Source organism: Magallana gigas, chromosome 6, assembly GCF_963853765.1.
Source record: "Magallana gigas chromosome 6, xbMagGiga1.1, whole genome shotgun sequence".
Taxonomy (NCBI): domain Eukaryota; kingdom Metazoa; phylum Mollusca; class Bivalvia; order Ostreida; family Ostreidae; genus Magallana; species Magallana gigas.
In genome coordinates this window covers 19,011,256-19,024,425 of record NC_088858.1, presented here as the reverse complement: position 1 = coordinate 19,024,425, position 13,170 = coordinate 19,011,256, and the positions used below count along the sequence as shown (strand labels likewise).

The following is a 13,170-nucleotide window of genomic DNA, read 5'->3' as shown; positions in this document are numbered from 1 at the left end:
AAAGGAAAATTTTTAAAAAATCCTGACTATGTCGCCATATATTATCATTAAACAGCTAATTAGAGGATGCCAATGTTGAGTGTCAGATCATGGTGAACTTAAGACTAGGTTCTCCTGGAAGAAAAAGGTCACCTGAGTTACTGATGGGACTAATCCCAGTCAGCCTTCATAAGTTGCATATATAACTTTCATCTCAAGTGCGTTAAGGTGGCTCTATACACCACTTTTTAATGACGCAGTACGCAAAAAAGTAAATCTGGAAACATGCATTTCCGGTACTGACTGATTTAAACTGAGGTGAATTGTATGGGAACCGCTATTTTGAAAAATTTGTTAAATGGATAGATTTAATTTGATAATTGGAAAATTCATTACTTACAAGTAATGTGGTATGTGACACCTTCACGTTGTGTGGTATTATTTATCGAAATAAACAATAAAATCAAGTATAAATTTTTAAAGAGTTTCTTTAGCATCATCGATATGTTACACCGTAGCGCAGTGGGTTAGTGGGTTCACTACAAACCAGTAGGTCATGAGTTCGATTCCCGTTGAGAACAATAAATTTTTTAACTTTTCAAAAATTTCTAAAATGTATTTTTTGGTTGAATACCGTGAAAGAAAATTCTAAACAGGTAAAAATATTTCAATTATAATATACTTTAATGCACATTAATATCGACACCTAACGGGGATGAGAGGGTTGCTTTGAATTTCTCTCAGGTTGGGATACATAAATCCTATTAGCCTTGTCAATGTTCCCCTTTGTTTATTTGACTTAGTTTTGCACTAAAGCGAATATATTCACTAATACAGGGCAAAGTCTATAATGAAATACGCATGTTTTTATCATTCCAACATTATATTTAGGAAATTTTCTTCAACTCAGAAATAAAAAGTCCCCAAGGTTTTTGGGCCTTGGGACTTAGGAACGATAACCCTTACATGAGGAACTTTCATACCAAATAAAATTTAAAATATTTTTTGTGTTTATTTGCAAATGTTTTCATTCAATTTTTTATTTCACATTTATTAAAATACATTTTCTTATAACATCAAGCAACTTTTTCAGATGATTTGTTAACAGAGTAAGAAAATATGAAAAAATATGTTTTGGGGAAATACTGAAAAAAAATTGCAATAATAACATTTTTGAATGTTAAGAAGTGTTATATTTTTTTTATGTGTCCGAAGGAAATATCCATCATATGACAAAATAATTTCTCTCAATTTGTTGATAGCTGTCTTTTTAAAAAATATTTTACAAAAACATGAAAAAACATTTAAAAATTCTTTAAAAATACCTATAGTATCCCTATCGTCATTTTAATATTTGATAAGTATATGTTTATATTCAGTTTTGGTATATAGCATATGTACATGTAAGCTAGGTGAAGGGAGATAACTTTTAAAAAATTTTAATATGACTTTCAAATGGCATAAAATTTTGATTGAAAACTGTAATAATTGATGCTCTTATAAATACTGTTAACGTGGTTATTAATGCGTTGAGGAAATTTACACTAGTTACATGGTAAGCCTAAAACTGTGGAAAATACCCCGGCATGTATGGTGAAAAAATCAAAACTTAAGTGTGGCAAATTATGCATCGGCATATTTAATACATGTGTGTTGTTTGCCAATTTGACTTAACCACCAGTAAATAAACACTTTAACATTTTACTGCAACTGCATCAAGCAAGGGGTAGGACCTCAGCCAAAACTGTAAATTTCATGACCACTAAGTTGGGGGCTATTGAGCTAGGGTTGTGCGTTATTAGAAATATTCAATTGGGAAAACCTTTAAAAGATTCTACTCAATTTACTAAATCAGGGAAAAGGCAGATGTATAATTATAATATAAATGTATTATTATTAATAAAGCTGTTTGGGAAAATTTATCAAGTTTCATTTAAATTCCAGTTATAACCCCTGGGGTCTAAAAAAGGCTGCAGTTTGTCAGTTGTGAAGTTAATTGAAAAAAAGAAAACTAAACTAAAATGAAGGCAGTAGCTTTATGATTCAGTGGCATTTTGATATTTATTTACTACCCCTTGTCAAATAGACATCAAGATGAAGGGATGTGTTCCAATTTCAGGTAAAGATATTTCTTCTGAAAAGAAGAGAACTGATTCAGGGGTTTTTATGTGAGGTTCAGATATTACATGATACCTTACATTGTAGGTAAACCCAACCAGCCCAGCTGTAGCAAAATACATAGAGATGACTATAAGTGCCAATGACATGAGGGCTTTCATTTTTGAGAACACGGCAGACTACAATGAGTTTATGAGTGAAGTCAGAGATAGGCAGAATCTGAAAGTGAATGCACTGAAGGTGCCCCCTCAACAGCTCAGTAGCTTCAGATCAAAACACAACATTTCTCATTACAGGTATAATTTATTTGTACTGTATACAGGGAAATAATTACCCCCGTTTTATTTTCGCCCCTTTTGCTCTCAATGTCAGCAGGTGAATTTAAGACTGGACAAAATCCAATTTGTCAAATTATTTCTCTCTTTAATTGATTAAACCCAACTGTGTCTTGGCTAATTCAAGATGAACCGAAACAGCGTGCGAGCTAGTATAGAGGGGCAATAATAACACGGGACAAAAATAAGTTAAACTTTGTATGTACACTATATCAAAAATACCCGCTTTGATGAAACATACTACAGTAAGTTTAGCTTTATTTGTCATTTTATAAGTCGATATGTTGCTCATTCTAATTAGATATCGAAACACCAAAGTGTTTCTAATATATTCCTTCATGAATTTTCTTGAGGCTAACAATTAACACTCTTTTTTTCTTCTATCCGAATGATAAACTGTGGAATTTTCTATTAATCTGATGAAATTCTTCAGACATTTTAACCATCAGTGTATTTAGCTGGTTCCACTGTGTTTATTAAGGTTTACTCATCTCTGTCCTTGAGCTTCCTGCATTGTTATTGAATTTAACTCATTAGTATTTGAGATGAACAAAAATATTCAGACAAAAAAACAGTCTGCAAAATGCACGTAACACTCATTAGACTGAGGATGGTAAAATGTCAAAGAACAGGGGAACCCCAAAGTTGTTACAAACATACACCCAGTACGTCACATAAGTTTGTTCATCATTTTAATTCTCTGGTATGAAAATGCAAATTTTGACTCTATTTGTTCTGTAACATGGGAAATAAAGCATAGAAATAAAATATGATTTTCATTATCTTTCGTTTTGAGGAATTGTAGATGTAATCACCTAGCAAACAAAATAATTACAGGTATAGGCAGTGGTGTGGATATGAATAATAAAAATTCATTTTCTGATTTCTTCATTAAAATGTTTAATTTTGTACATGTATTTGCATAAATGAAGGATGGAATTGTAAGTTTCAAAGAACTTGTGCTTTATCTTATATTGTTAATACTTAAAACTCTTGACAGTTGACAGTTTAAAATTTTATTCCTAACTATGCCAGTTTGTATGACTTTGAAAAAAGAAGTGTTGATAAAAACTTGAATTGTTTTACCCATTAGTTCATTCCTTGTTAAAATTCAACCATGTAAAACATTCAACTCTGTTATCGTCCACCTTTCTATTTAGGGCTGGTAGCCTTATATTATTCAGCAGCACTTCTGCAGGGGACTCTACGTCGCAATGCTCACATGTCTAGCATAATCAACATGAATTAAAGGCTTGTCTTGACTGTTGTTAAATGACCATACAAAGAAAGCAATAGTTAATTTGTGTCACTTTTTAGCTCACCGAGACGAAGTCAGGGGGAGCTTATACTATACCGTCGGCGTCGGTGTCGGCGTCGGCGTCTGGACCTGGTTAAAGTTTTTGTTGCAGGTCCTGTATCTAAGCTATTACTTGTCCTATATTCACCAAACTTGCATGGATGATGCATCTGGACCTACTTATGGACTTGAAAGACTTGGATGCTGAATCTGAGTCCTAAATTTCAGATGCTGGAGGAGGTTAAGGTTGTTGGACCAGGTTAAAGTTTTTGTTGCAGGTGCCCTTTGATAGCAATATCTAAGTTACTGCAGGTCCGTACTTCACCAAACTTGCATGGATGGTGTGTCTTATGATACTGATGCACCAGACAGGCTTGAGTGCTGAATCTGAGCTATAGGTTTTGGATGCTGGAGGAGGTTAAGGTTTTTGGATCTGGTTAAAGTTTTTGTTGCAGGTGCCCTTTGATAGCAATATCTAAGTTACTGCTGGTCCGTACTTCACTAAACTTGCATGGATAGTGTGTCTTATGATACTGATGCACCAGACAGGCTTGAGTGCTGAATCTGAGCTATAGGTTTCGGATGCTGGAGGAGGTTAAGGTTTTTAGAGCTGGTTAAAGTTTTTGTTGCAGGTGCCCTCTGATGATTATATCTTAGTTACTACTTGTCCTAACTTCACCAGACTTCCATGGATGGTGCGTCTTATGATACTGATGCACCAGACAGGCTTGAATGCTGAATCTGAGCCATAGGTTTCGGATGCTGAAGGAGGTTAAGGTTTTTAGAGCTGGTTAAAGTTTTTGAAACAGGTGCCCTCTGATGATTATATATTCGTTATTACTTGTCCTACCTTCACCAGACTTCTATGGATGGTGCGTGTTATGATACTGATGCACCTGACAAGTTTGAATGCTGAGTCTGAGCCATAGGTTTCAGACGCTGGATATGGTTAAGTTTTTTGGAACAGGTCACATGTTTAATAGATAATAGTACTTTTTCAAACTTGCATAGTTGATTAAACTGTAGTATGAATGAATCACATAGGAAGCTTCAGATGCAGAGCTTGATCTCCATTATCAAGGATGCTAAAAAATATATCTTAGTTATTACAGGTCCTAACTTCACCAAACTTGAATGGATGGTGTGTCTTATGATACAGATGCACCTGACAGGCATGGATGTTGAATCTGAGCTATAGGTTGCAGATGCTGGAGAAGGTTAAGGTTTTAATTGCTAGTGCCCTCTGATGATGATATCTTAGTTATTACTGGTCTGAGCTTCACCAAACTTGCATGGAGATGCGTCTTTTGTATACTGATGCACCTGACAGGCTTGAATGCTGAATCTGAGCCATAGGTTTTGGATGCTGGATGAGGTTTAGTTTTTTTGGAACAGGTCACATGTTTTATAGATGATAGCTTGCATAGTTGATTTAACTATATTATAAATGAAACGCAGAGGTTGCTTCAGATGCAGAGCCTGATCTCCATTATCAAGGAGGCTAAAGAAATCTCCTACCTCACTCAAAACTGCTCGATAGATAGATGTGTTTGTTGATAAATGATATAACATGATTCCTATGATATAGTATTGTATGGTATGAAACAATATTGTTTAATATGATACAATATAATATCATATGTAATATTATAAAAAGTTATTTGATACGATATGATATTGTATAAATTTTTTTGATATTTTATGTTATGATATTGTATCATGATATCGTTATGTATAGTATTGTATATTATGATACAATATTGTATATTGTTTTCCCTTGGACTGAAATGTCACACTTTCATTGGTTTAAACATAGCACGTGATTGCCTCATATATCTCTATATTTGTTCTGTGAGAAATAATATTAGGCAATATGGCCGTCATTGGTCAACGCTTCGCTTACTCATTTCGACATTTCATAGTATTTAATACATAAACCGCATGCCGTAAGTTCTTAAAGTATTTGGAGTAGTTGCCCTTTGAAATTCTTTAAAACTAGAGTAGTTGCCCTTAGAATATTGACGTCACATTGTTTTGACTGGAGCAGAACAAAATGACAGCGTCGCAATTTGCTGAAATCTCTGCAGAGGAAAGGGAGAAAACATTTAAAATTGAATAACAACAAAACATTGTAAGTAAACATGGGTGAAGCAAAGATTTTTAAAGAGAATTTGAAAGGTGAGATTGAAAATTCTGAAGAGTTTAAATGAGTTAAATTGGACGAGATGTTAGGCATCTTGTACATGGCTTTGTGTAGATCATCGCTATTTGTTAATAAATATGTCGCCTGATAGTCCTAGGGAAAACAAAACACTTTAAAATTTTACCCAGTCAGTTCAAGTTTAACATCTTTAAGAATTGAATGGTTTTTGATAATGTAAACCAACGTTTTTTTCAGCTGCAGGAAATTTTTGCGAGGTTTGCAAGAGCCTTTCTAAAGCACATATTTCTTACTGTGAACTTATAGCCTCCAAATGTCTTTTTTAACCTATTTTCCAGGTAATCTACATCTTAATAGCAAAAAATAATAGCCGCATTGCAGTTAATCTTTGATAAATGTGGCAAATAAAAGTTGGTTGATGATATGCACTTTTCAGTCTGCCTTTTTCCTGTTTTTTAATTTCAGTCAGTTTGGTTTTGTAAACTACATGAATGACTACATAGTTTGTGCTGAGGGGGTCAGAAGGTACTTGTGTGCCCAGTACCATGTCCATAACATTCCCGTAGGAACCCGACGAACCAAAGATCTTGTGGAGGAAATCAAACTGCGATGTCCAGAACTGAGACTGTTTTATACAGATGAATACCAGGTACCAAAGTATCATAAAATGTTGTGTGTGTGTGTGAGAGGGGGGGGGGGGGGGGTAGGTGGCAGCAATTTAAAGAAAATCTGTTTATATGTTACCATTATCTGAATTTAAATTCAATATCAGAGTATGTCAGCTTCATTTTTCACCAAGATTACCAGTTTAATCAAATATTCTTACTGATGCAATTTAGTGAAGAATACATATGTGCTCATACATGTTTTTCTTGTATGTTTATTTTAATGAATGTTTTAGATTGAAAAAATGATTTTTTGAGTAATAGAGATTATCCTAATAAACATACCTGTATTGAATGCACAGTAGAATAAAAAAAAAACTAGTGTTACAGCCAGTTGAAACTGAACATGAAATAATGCTGTGTAATACTGTTTTAATTCTAGTACTCCTGTCGAGTTTCTAAATATGATAAGTCTGTGTCATCGAGAAGCACCAAAATCAGGTAGGAATTTGTCCAGAAATTACCTGTATAAAGTCATCAAGGTAGGAATTTGTCCAGAAATTACCTGTATAAAGACATCAAGGTAAGAATTTATCCAGCAATTACCTGTATTAAGTCTTCAAGGTAGGAATTTATCCAGAAATTACCTGTATAAAGTCTTCAAGGTAGGAATTTTTCCAGAAATTACCTGTGTAAAGTCATCAAGAATGAATTTTCAATACTAAGACACTTTACAGAAATAACTGATCATTTTTGAAGGATTCTTATGCAGTTTCTAAAAAAGTGTCTTATCAAATTATTTTAGGGGAGATTGTAGCTGATATGTGTCTGCAATTGCTCCATCCATTTATCAGTCAATAAATTATTTCATTTATCTGCATACTCATCCTGCTCTGGTTTTACTTCTCTGGAAGAATAATTTAGTAATTAGTTTATGTTAAACTGAAATCTTCAGTTAGAAAGTTAATGCAGCCCCCCCCCTCCAAAAAAAAGAGAAAAAAAAAGGCAAAAGCAGTTTAACTGTCAGTATGTTTCATTGTTTTTTGTCACAAACCAAATTATAATGTCGGATCATAGTTTGTAATCTGCCTCATTCTCCTCTTTGTTAGTTTTGAACTCTATTGACTTGTTTTAACTTGCATGGCTTATTTTTAACTTGAATGACTTGTTTTTAACTTGAAAGACTTGCTTTTGCAGAGACCCTCAATGGATGTCCGCGTCAGTGGATGCTTCCAGGATTCAAGAAATAAACAATGAGATTAAGGTGAGGGAAGGAAATCAACGAGAAAGGGAAACATTATTTTTATAGTAGCACAGTCAGACCATGATTAAACATAGTAAAAGCTTAACAATATTCAGAGGATTCTATATACAGAGGATTAGATGCACAAAGAAATAGTGATTGGACTAGTTCTAGGCCCAAAGCTTGGAACTTGAGTTTCTCTGGCCAAAAACTTCAAAATAGAATTTGGCTGACGGGTATTTGCAAAAGGGTATATCTCCAATTTTATATTTCAACTGTAATGAAAAAATTGAGTTCCCTCCTTTTTCAACACGGCAATAAAACTCATTTGACCTGATGCAGGATTGCCCTGAAAAAACAAAACAATAAAGCTTGTTGCCCTTCTATATTGTGCATAGAGGAAATCTCATTAAATTCCAATGAAGGAAGGAAGTGAAGGCATAATGATATTTGAATGAGTTTCTTCTGAAAATCTTATCAATGAGTTAAAGAATTTTCAGTAAACCAACTTTTATTTCCAGCAAATTTTTATCTTGATTAATTGAAGTTAAACTTGTCTCCAATGACGAATTTTCACAATCAAGATGCAGATTACCTGGAAAATAAAATACCAGACAGAGACATTTAATGACTGGTTTGCAGGGGAAAATATTTGCGACAACAAGGCAATTTGTAAACTTTGCAAAAATTTCTTGCATGGAAATAAGTTTAATGGTTATCAAAAGGGGAATGGGATGTCATGGAAGCAGGCATAACACAAGGTGTTTTTCTTTGAAAGGCCAAAAAGTTGAGATTGTGTTGAACACACAATTCACAAGATGTAGAAATTGATTAGTTTTGTAAAAGTTAAAAAAAAGATATTATTAAAGAAATTTGTAATTGATGTTTTAAAAAGTGTCTTGGTTTTGCATGTGTAGTCCAGTAATTGAAACTTTTAAAAATTAACATCCAGAGTTGTCAGGAGCAGAGGAAAGAGAAAGAGAATAACTACAATGCCCTCCAGAGAGAGTCACAGGAATTGGAGACAAAGATGAACAGACTACGGGAACAGAAAGTAGGTATTAGGGTAAAAGTCATGTAATTAGGGCCCCGCAAGGATTTGCGGGTGCCCTATAGTAATCACTCTGTCCGACCGTCCTTCTGTCTGTCCGTCTGTCACTCTTCCGTCCACAAATTTCCTGTTTTTTTCTAATAACTTTTTATATGGTGGCCGAATCAAGTTCAAATTTGGTATGGTAGTTCAGTAGGCAGAAATACATATTTTGATGCTAAGTTTGGTTCTCTATGTCTTCTGGTTTGGAGCTGGGGTGGTGGGGTAGATTTCTAACTATGCATAAGAATGAATGGGCAAAGAGAGATAACTGCTGAGAATGAATGGGCAAAGAGAGATAACTGCTGAGAATGTTACCATTGTATACATGGAAGGCTGTGCAATATTTGTCCTTTGGGAGTAATTAACCTTCCACAGGAAGAAAATCCTAAGCTTTATCTTTATCTGTCACATTGAGATTAATTACTGCACTGCCTGTGTCTGCAAATGAACTTTGTTTTGAAGTTAAGGTCAATTTTGAATGATGTGTAGTATTGTGTACATTCTTTGAAATATGGATTTAAAATATAATATTCATATTTTTGGTTAAAATACCATACACAATAATTTATAATAATTTTATTGAATTCTAAAATCAAGATCCCTTTTCACTATTTTATTTTTGAATTATTTATTTTATTTTTTTCTGCCTTAATGCTGTTAATTTTAACAGGTAATCAGATAATAACACCATTCTGTCATTTCTGAAAAAAAAATCTTATTGTAAATTTAGAAGAAAAGGATGAGAGAGCAGAACAATTAATCCCAGGATTAATCCCCTGGGATTAATTATCTTGCCTGCTGCAGAAAATATAGAGGCTTATCTTTATCTGTCATATCGAGATTAATGAACACCTTTGTCTGCACTGATGTTTGTTTTGAAGCAAATTAAACTCTCATTCCATGAGCTGCACCCTAATATTTTTACCCCTCAGTTTAAAGGATGGTATTTGATAAAGAATATATTTCATTCTAGTCCAAATACTTATATTCTGTAAAATAAAAAAAAAAAAATGAATAACAATAAATTAAAAAAAAAAAAATTTTTAGATATCAGTTTTTTTATTTTTCTTTTTTTTTTTTTTTAATGGATGTTTTGGTGTTGTTGTTTTTGGTTGCTATGTTTATATTAAAGGAAACTTAAGAATAGTACCTGAAAATGTTCCTTCTGTAAGCCCTGATTAAATTCAATAAATGGATGAGAGCAGGATAATTAATCCCCTGAGATTAATTATCTTGCCTGTTTCAGAAAATCTAAGGTCTGTCTTTATCTGTTATATGTATTACCGTACACATGTGTCTGCAAGTGATGTTTGTTTGAAGTTGAGGCAAAGCCTAGGTATCATTGCATTGGTATCAATTCTTTGTTTTTTTAACAAATTTTATTTCATCCCATGTTAACCCACTTTATCCCGTGGATATGACTCATTGGATATTTTTTTGATATCCCACAGTTGTGACTTTGCAACGGGATTTGTGTAGGCATAATGAAGTAAAATAATGTGGAGTTTTATAAACAGTGTAAACATTGATTGTGGTGTATAAAACATGGGATAAATAGAATCTCATATGATTTGTAGTATAATATGATTTTTATCCAACTTGTGTTTTATCCCCTCACTAAGGCTCAAGAAAAATTGTTGGATGAAAATCATATCCAACTACAAATCACGAGATCCTATATATTCCAGTTCTTTACATCTTCTGCCGGGCATTTATTTTTCATCATTGTTAATATAAAGAGGATGGAATTCAAAGTTTTTTTCACTTCTCTATATTAATTGTCATAGCGGGGCCCTGCCTGACTGGTCAGTTTTCTAGTTTTTTTTAAATTTCAACTGCAGGTAAGGAATGCACGTATTCTAGGTTGGACATCACAAGTTTGTTAATCACAGTTTCCCGTTAAAAAGTTCACCAAATAGGTTGATGGTGATTTTAATGAAAAGCCGTTTTGATAGCTGTGTGACCCCTGGATCATTACTGGGGCCCCAGGAGGGGTTCAGAGTTTAAAATATAAATGTATAGGGAAAATGTTTTTAAATCTTCTCATGAACAACAATTCTACAATTTGTAATTTTACTATGCAAGCATCCTCAGATAGTGTAGATTCTAAATTATTTAAACCATGAACCCCAAACTAATACTGCTGCCTCAGGAGGGGTTCTAAGTTTAACATACTAGAAATATAGAGGGAAAATGTTTAAAAGTCCTTTTCTCAAGAACTGCAATTTGTACTTTGTAAATTATTGTGCAAATAAGGTAAATTCTGAATTGTAAAAACTGAGACCCCTAGATCAAAACTGGTACCTCAATAGGTGTTCAAATTTCAAAATTCAAATCTATGTAGAAATTGTGTGAATACAGTTTGTGAGATTATCATTATAATATATGGAATAATTCTACGATATGAATAGGTTTTCAGTGTTTTTAAATGGTATACATGTAGTCTTGAAAGTTCTCACTGGCCCACCGTCACCAAATGTTTCAACTTTATGTAAACTATTATTATTGCTACTTCTATCTAGACAGAAAAATTAAAGTGTCAGTAAACTTTAAATTGTTTTTTATATCTAATCAAAAGTGTTAATTATTGTAAAACAAATCTTAAGCCCTTTCAAGCAATGCAGTTTCCTGTTATTTTGTGCTAAGAATTTAATTGAATCATTATCAGCTAGGGGCACGAGACCCTTGTTTATCCATAAGAACAAGCGACGTTACTGGCCAAAATTTGCTGCTTTTCACATATATTTGCGTCATGAAATTCATACTGAAAACTGTTCCGTTTTTAGCAAGACGTCAAAAGTTTACTGAACATTTATATGCGACGTCATGCATACAAAGGTAATTCAAAAAGTTTGTGGACACATGACAATTGTTATTTCATTTTAAATAAGGATTTAATATCCAGGAAAGTATTATGATATTTTAATTTAGTCTATAATATATATGTATAAAAATCAGAGGAATGTACATTCTTACATTGGAGTTTACAATAAACAGTAAAACTCAGTTATAGCGAAGTCCTAGGGACCAATTGATTTACTTCATTATATCCGTAATTCGTTATATCCGTATAACGAATTCGTAATAATAAATGAAGCGAAGTCACTATATACATGTTATCTTTTACCAGACTATGATTTTTACTAATTAAGGCTTAGAATAAAAATATATTATCGTAAAATACCGTGTATAATACGCACTCATGTATAATACGCACCCCCCAAAGTGACCAATAATGGCGAAAAAACAGCAGGTCCTATGTAAAATATGCACCCCAAAAATGGCAAAATCAACGGCTGCCATTTCCCCCCAAACTTTTGATGTTTCATGATAATTTTATAATCCATGTGCAATTTCTGTAATATTGTAATTGGGACATAGCTAGAATTTTGATTTCTGATAATTTATGAAAAAAGTACCAGCTTTTGAACTTAGTCATTTTTTGGCAAAATATTGTATATAGGGTACTCCATATAAATTCAGGGTTGACATGGATTATGGATACACTTCACATAAAAGGAAAAACTGGTTTGCTGTCACATTGACAGCTTTTCACTTGTTAAATGCATTGTTATATATTCATATTGACCTCTTGTGTTATAATCATATTGACCCCTTGTGTTTTAATCATATTTTACAACTTGTGTTGTATTTATATCCACCACATGTGTTGTATTCATAGTGACCACCTGTGTTATATTCCCACTGACCACGTATGTAATACCCATATTGACTACCTTTGTGATATTTATATTGAATGCTTTTCTTGTAGAAAAACTTAATGCAAATGAAAGACAAAAAAAAGAGGTTCCAATCTCAGATTGAATCCAAGAAGCAAAGGTAATATATGCACATTGTATATTTTAGAATAGATGAGGAGAGGACTTGCAGTCTTTTTCTGTCTAAATTGATTATAAATGTTGAATTCAGAAAGCTACACAAATGGAATATTGTTTGTATTTTGTAGAATACAGACAGAGGAAGCAGAGGCCATAGATCTGGATGCAGAGAACAGAGCTGCTGACAAGAAGAAGAAAGCCCTCAATGTCAAGATGTGTGTCTGCCTGCAGAAAATGAAGGACAACACAAAGGTACCCATTCACTCTAGAAGAGAGTTTCATTGGCTCCATTCTGCTGATAGACCCTGAAGCTATATCCAAGTTTTTGGTTTCCACCATTCATTAAAAGTTAACAGTAGGGCTGGGACGATTCAGGGTTCATTCGATTCGGTTCGGTTTCGATTCAAAGTGCTGGGTTTGGTTTTTTTTTTTTCGGTTTGATTCGATTAAACATGTATTAGCCTTAAAATTATAAATAAATAATTTTTACTTTGTAGATT

The 13,170-nt window shown here is 33.3% G+C and overlaps 1 protein-coding gene across 1 annotated transcript in view; it reads left to right on the top strand.

Annotated features, from left to right (window-relative positions):
* The window catches only part of LOC105334607 (structural maintenance of chromosomes protein 5), a 35,905-nt gene that overhangs the window by 9,123 nt on the left and 13,612 nt on the right, over positions 1-13,170 (top strand). Inside the window, exons 12-18 of the mRNA XM_034468585.2 lie at positions 2,185-2,393; positions 6,356-6,539; positions 6,938-6,996; positions 7,693-7,759; positions 8,691-8,792; positions 12,604-12,671; positions 12,799-12,922. Of these exons, the coding sequence (XP_034324476.2) occupies positions 2,185-2,393; positions 6,356-6,539; positions 6,938-6,996; positions 7,693-7,759; positions 8,691-8,792; positions 12,604-12,671; positions 12,799-12,922 (813 nt within the window). The remainder of the gene's footprint in view (positions 1-2,184; positions 2,394-6,355; positions 6,540-6,937; positions 6,997-7,692; positions 7,760-8,690; positions 8,793-12,603; positions 12,672-12,798; positions 12,923-13,170) is intronic.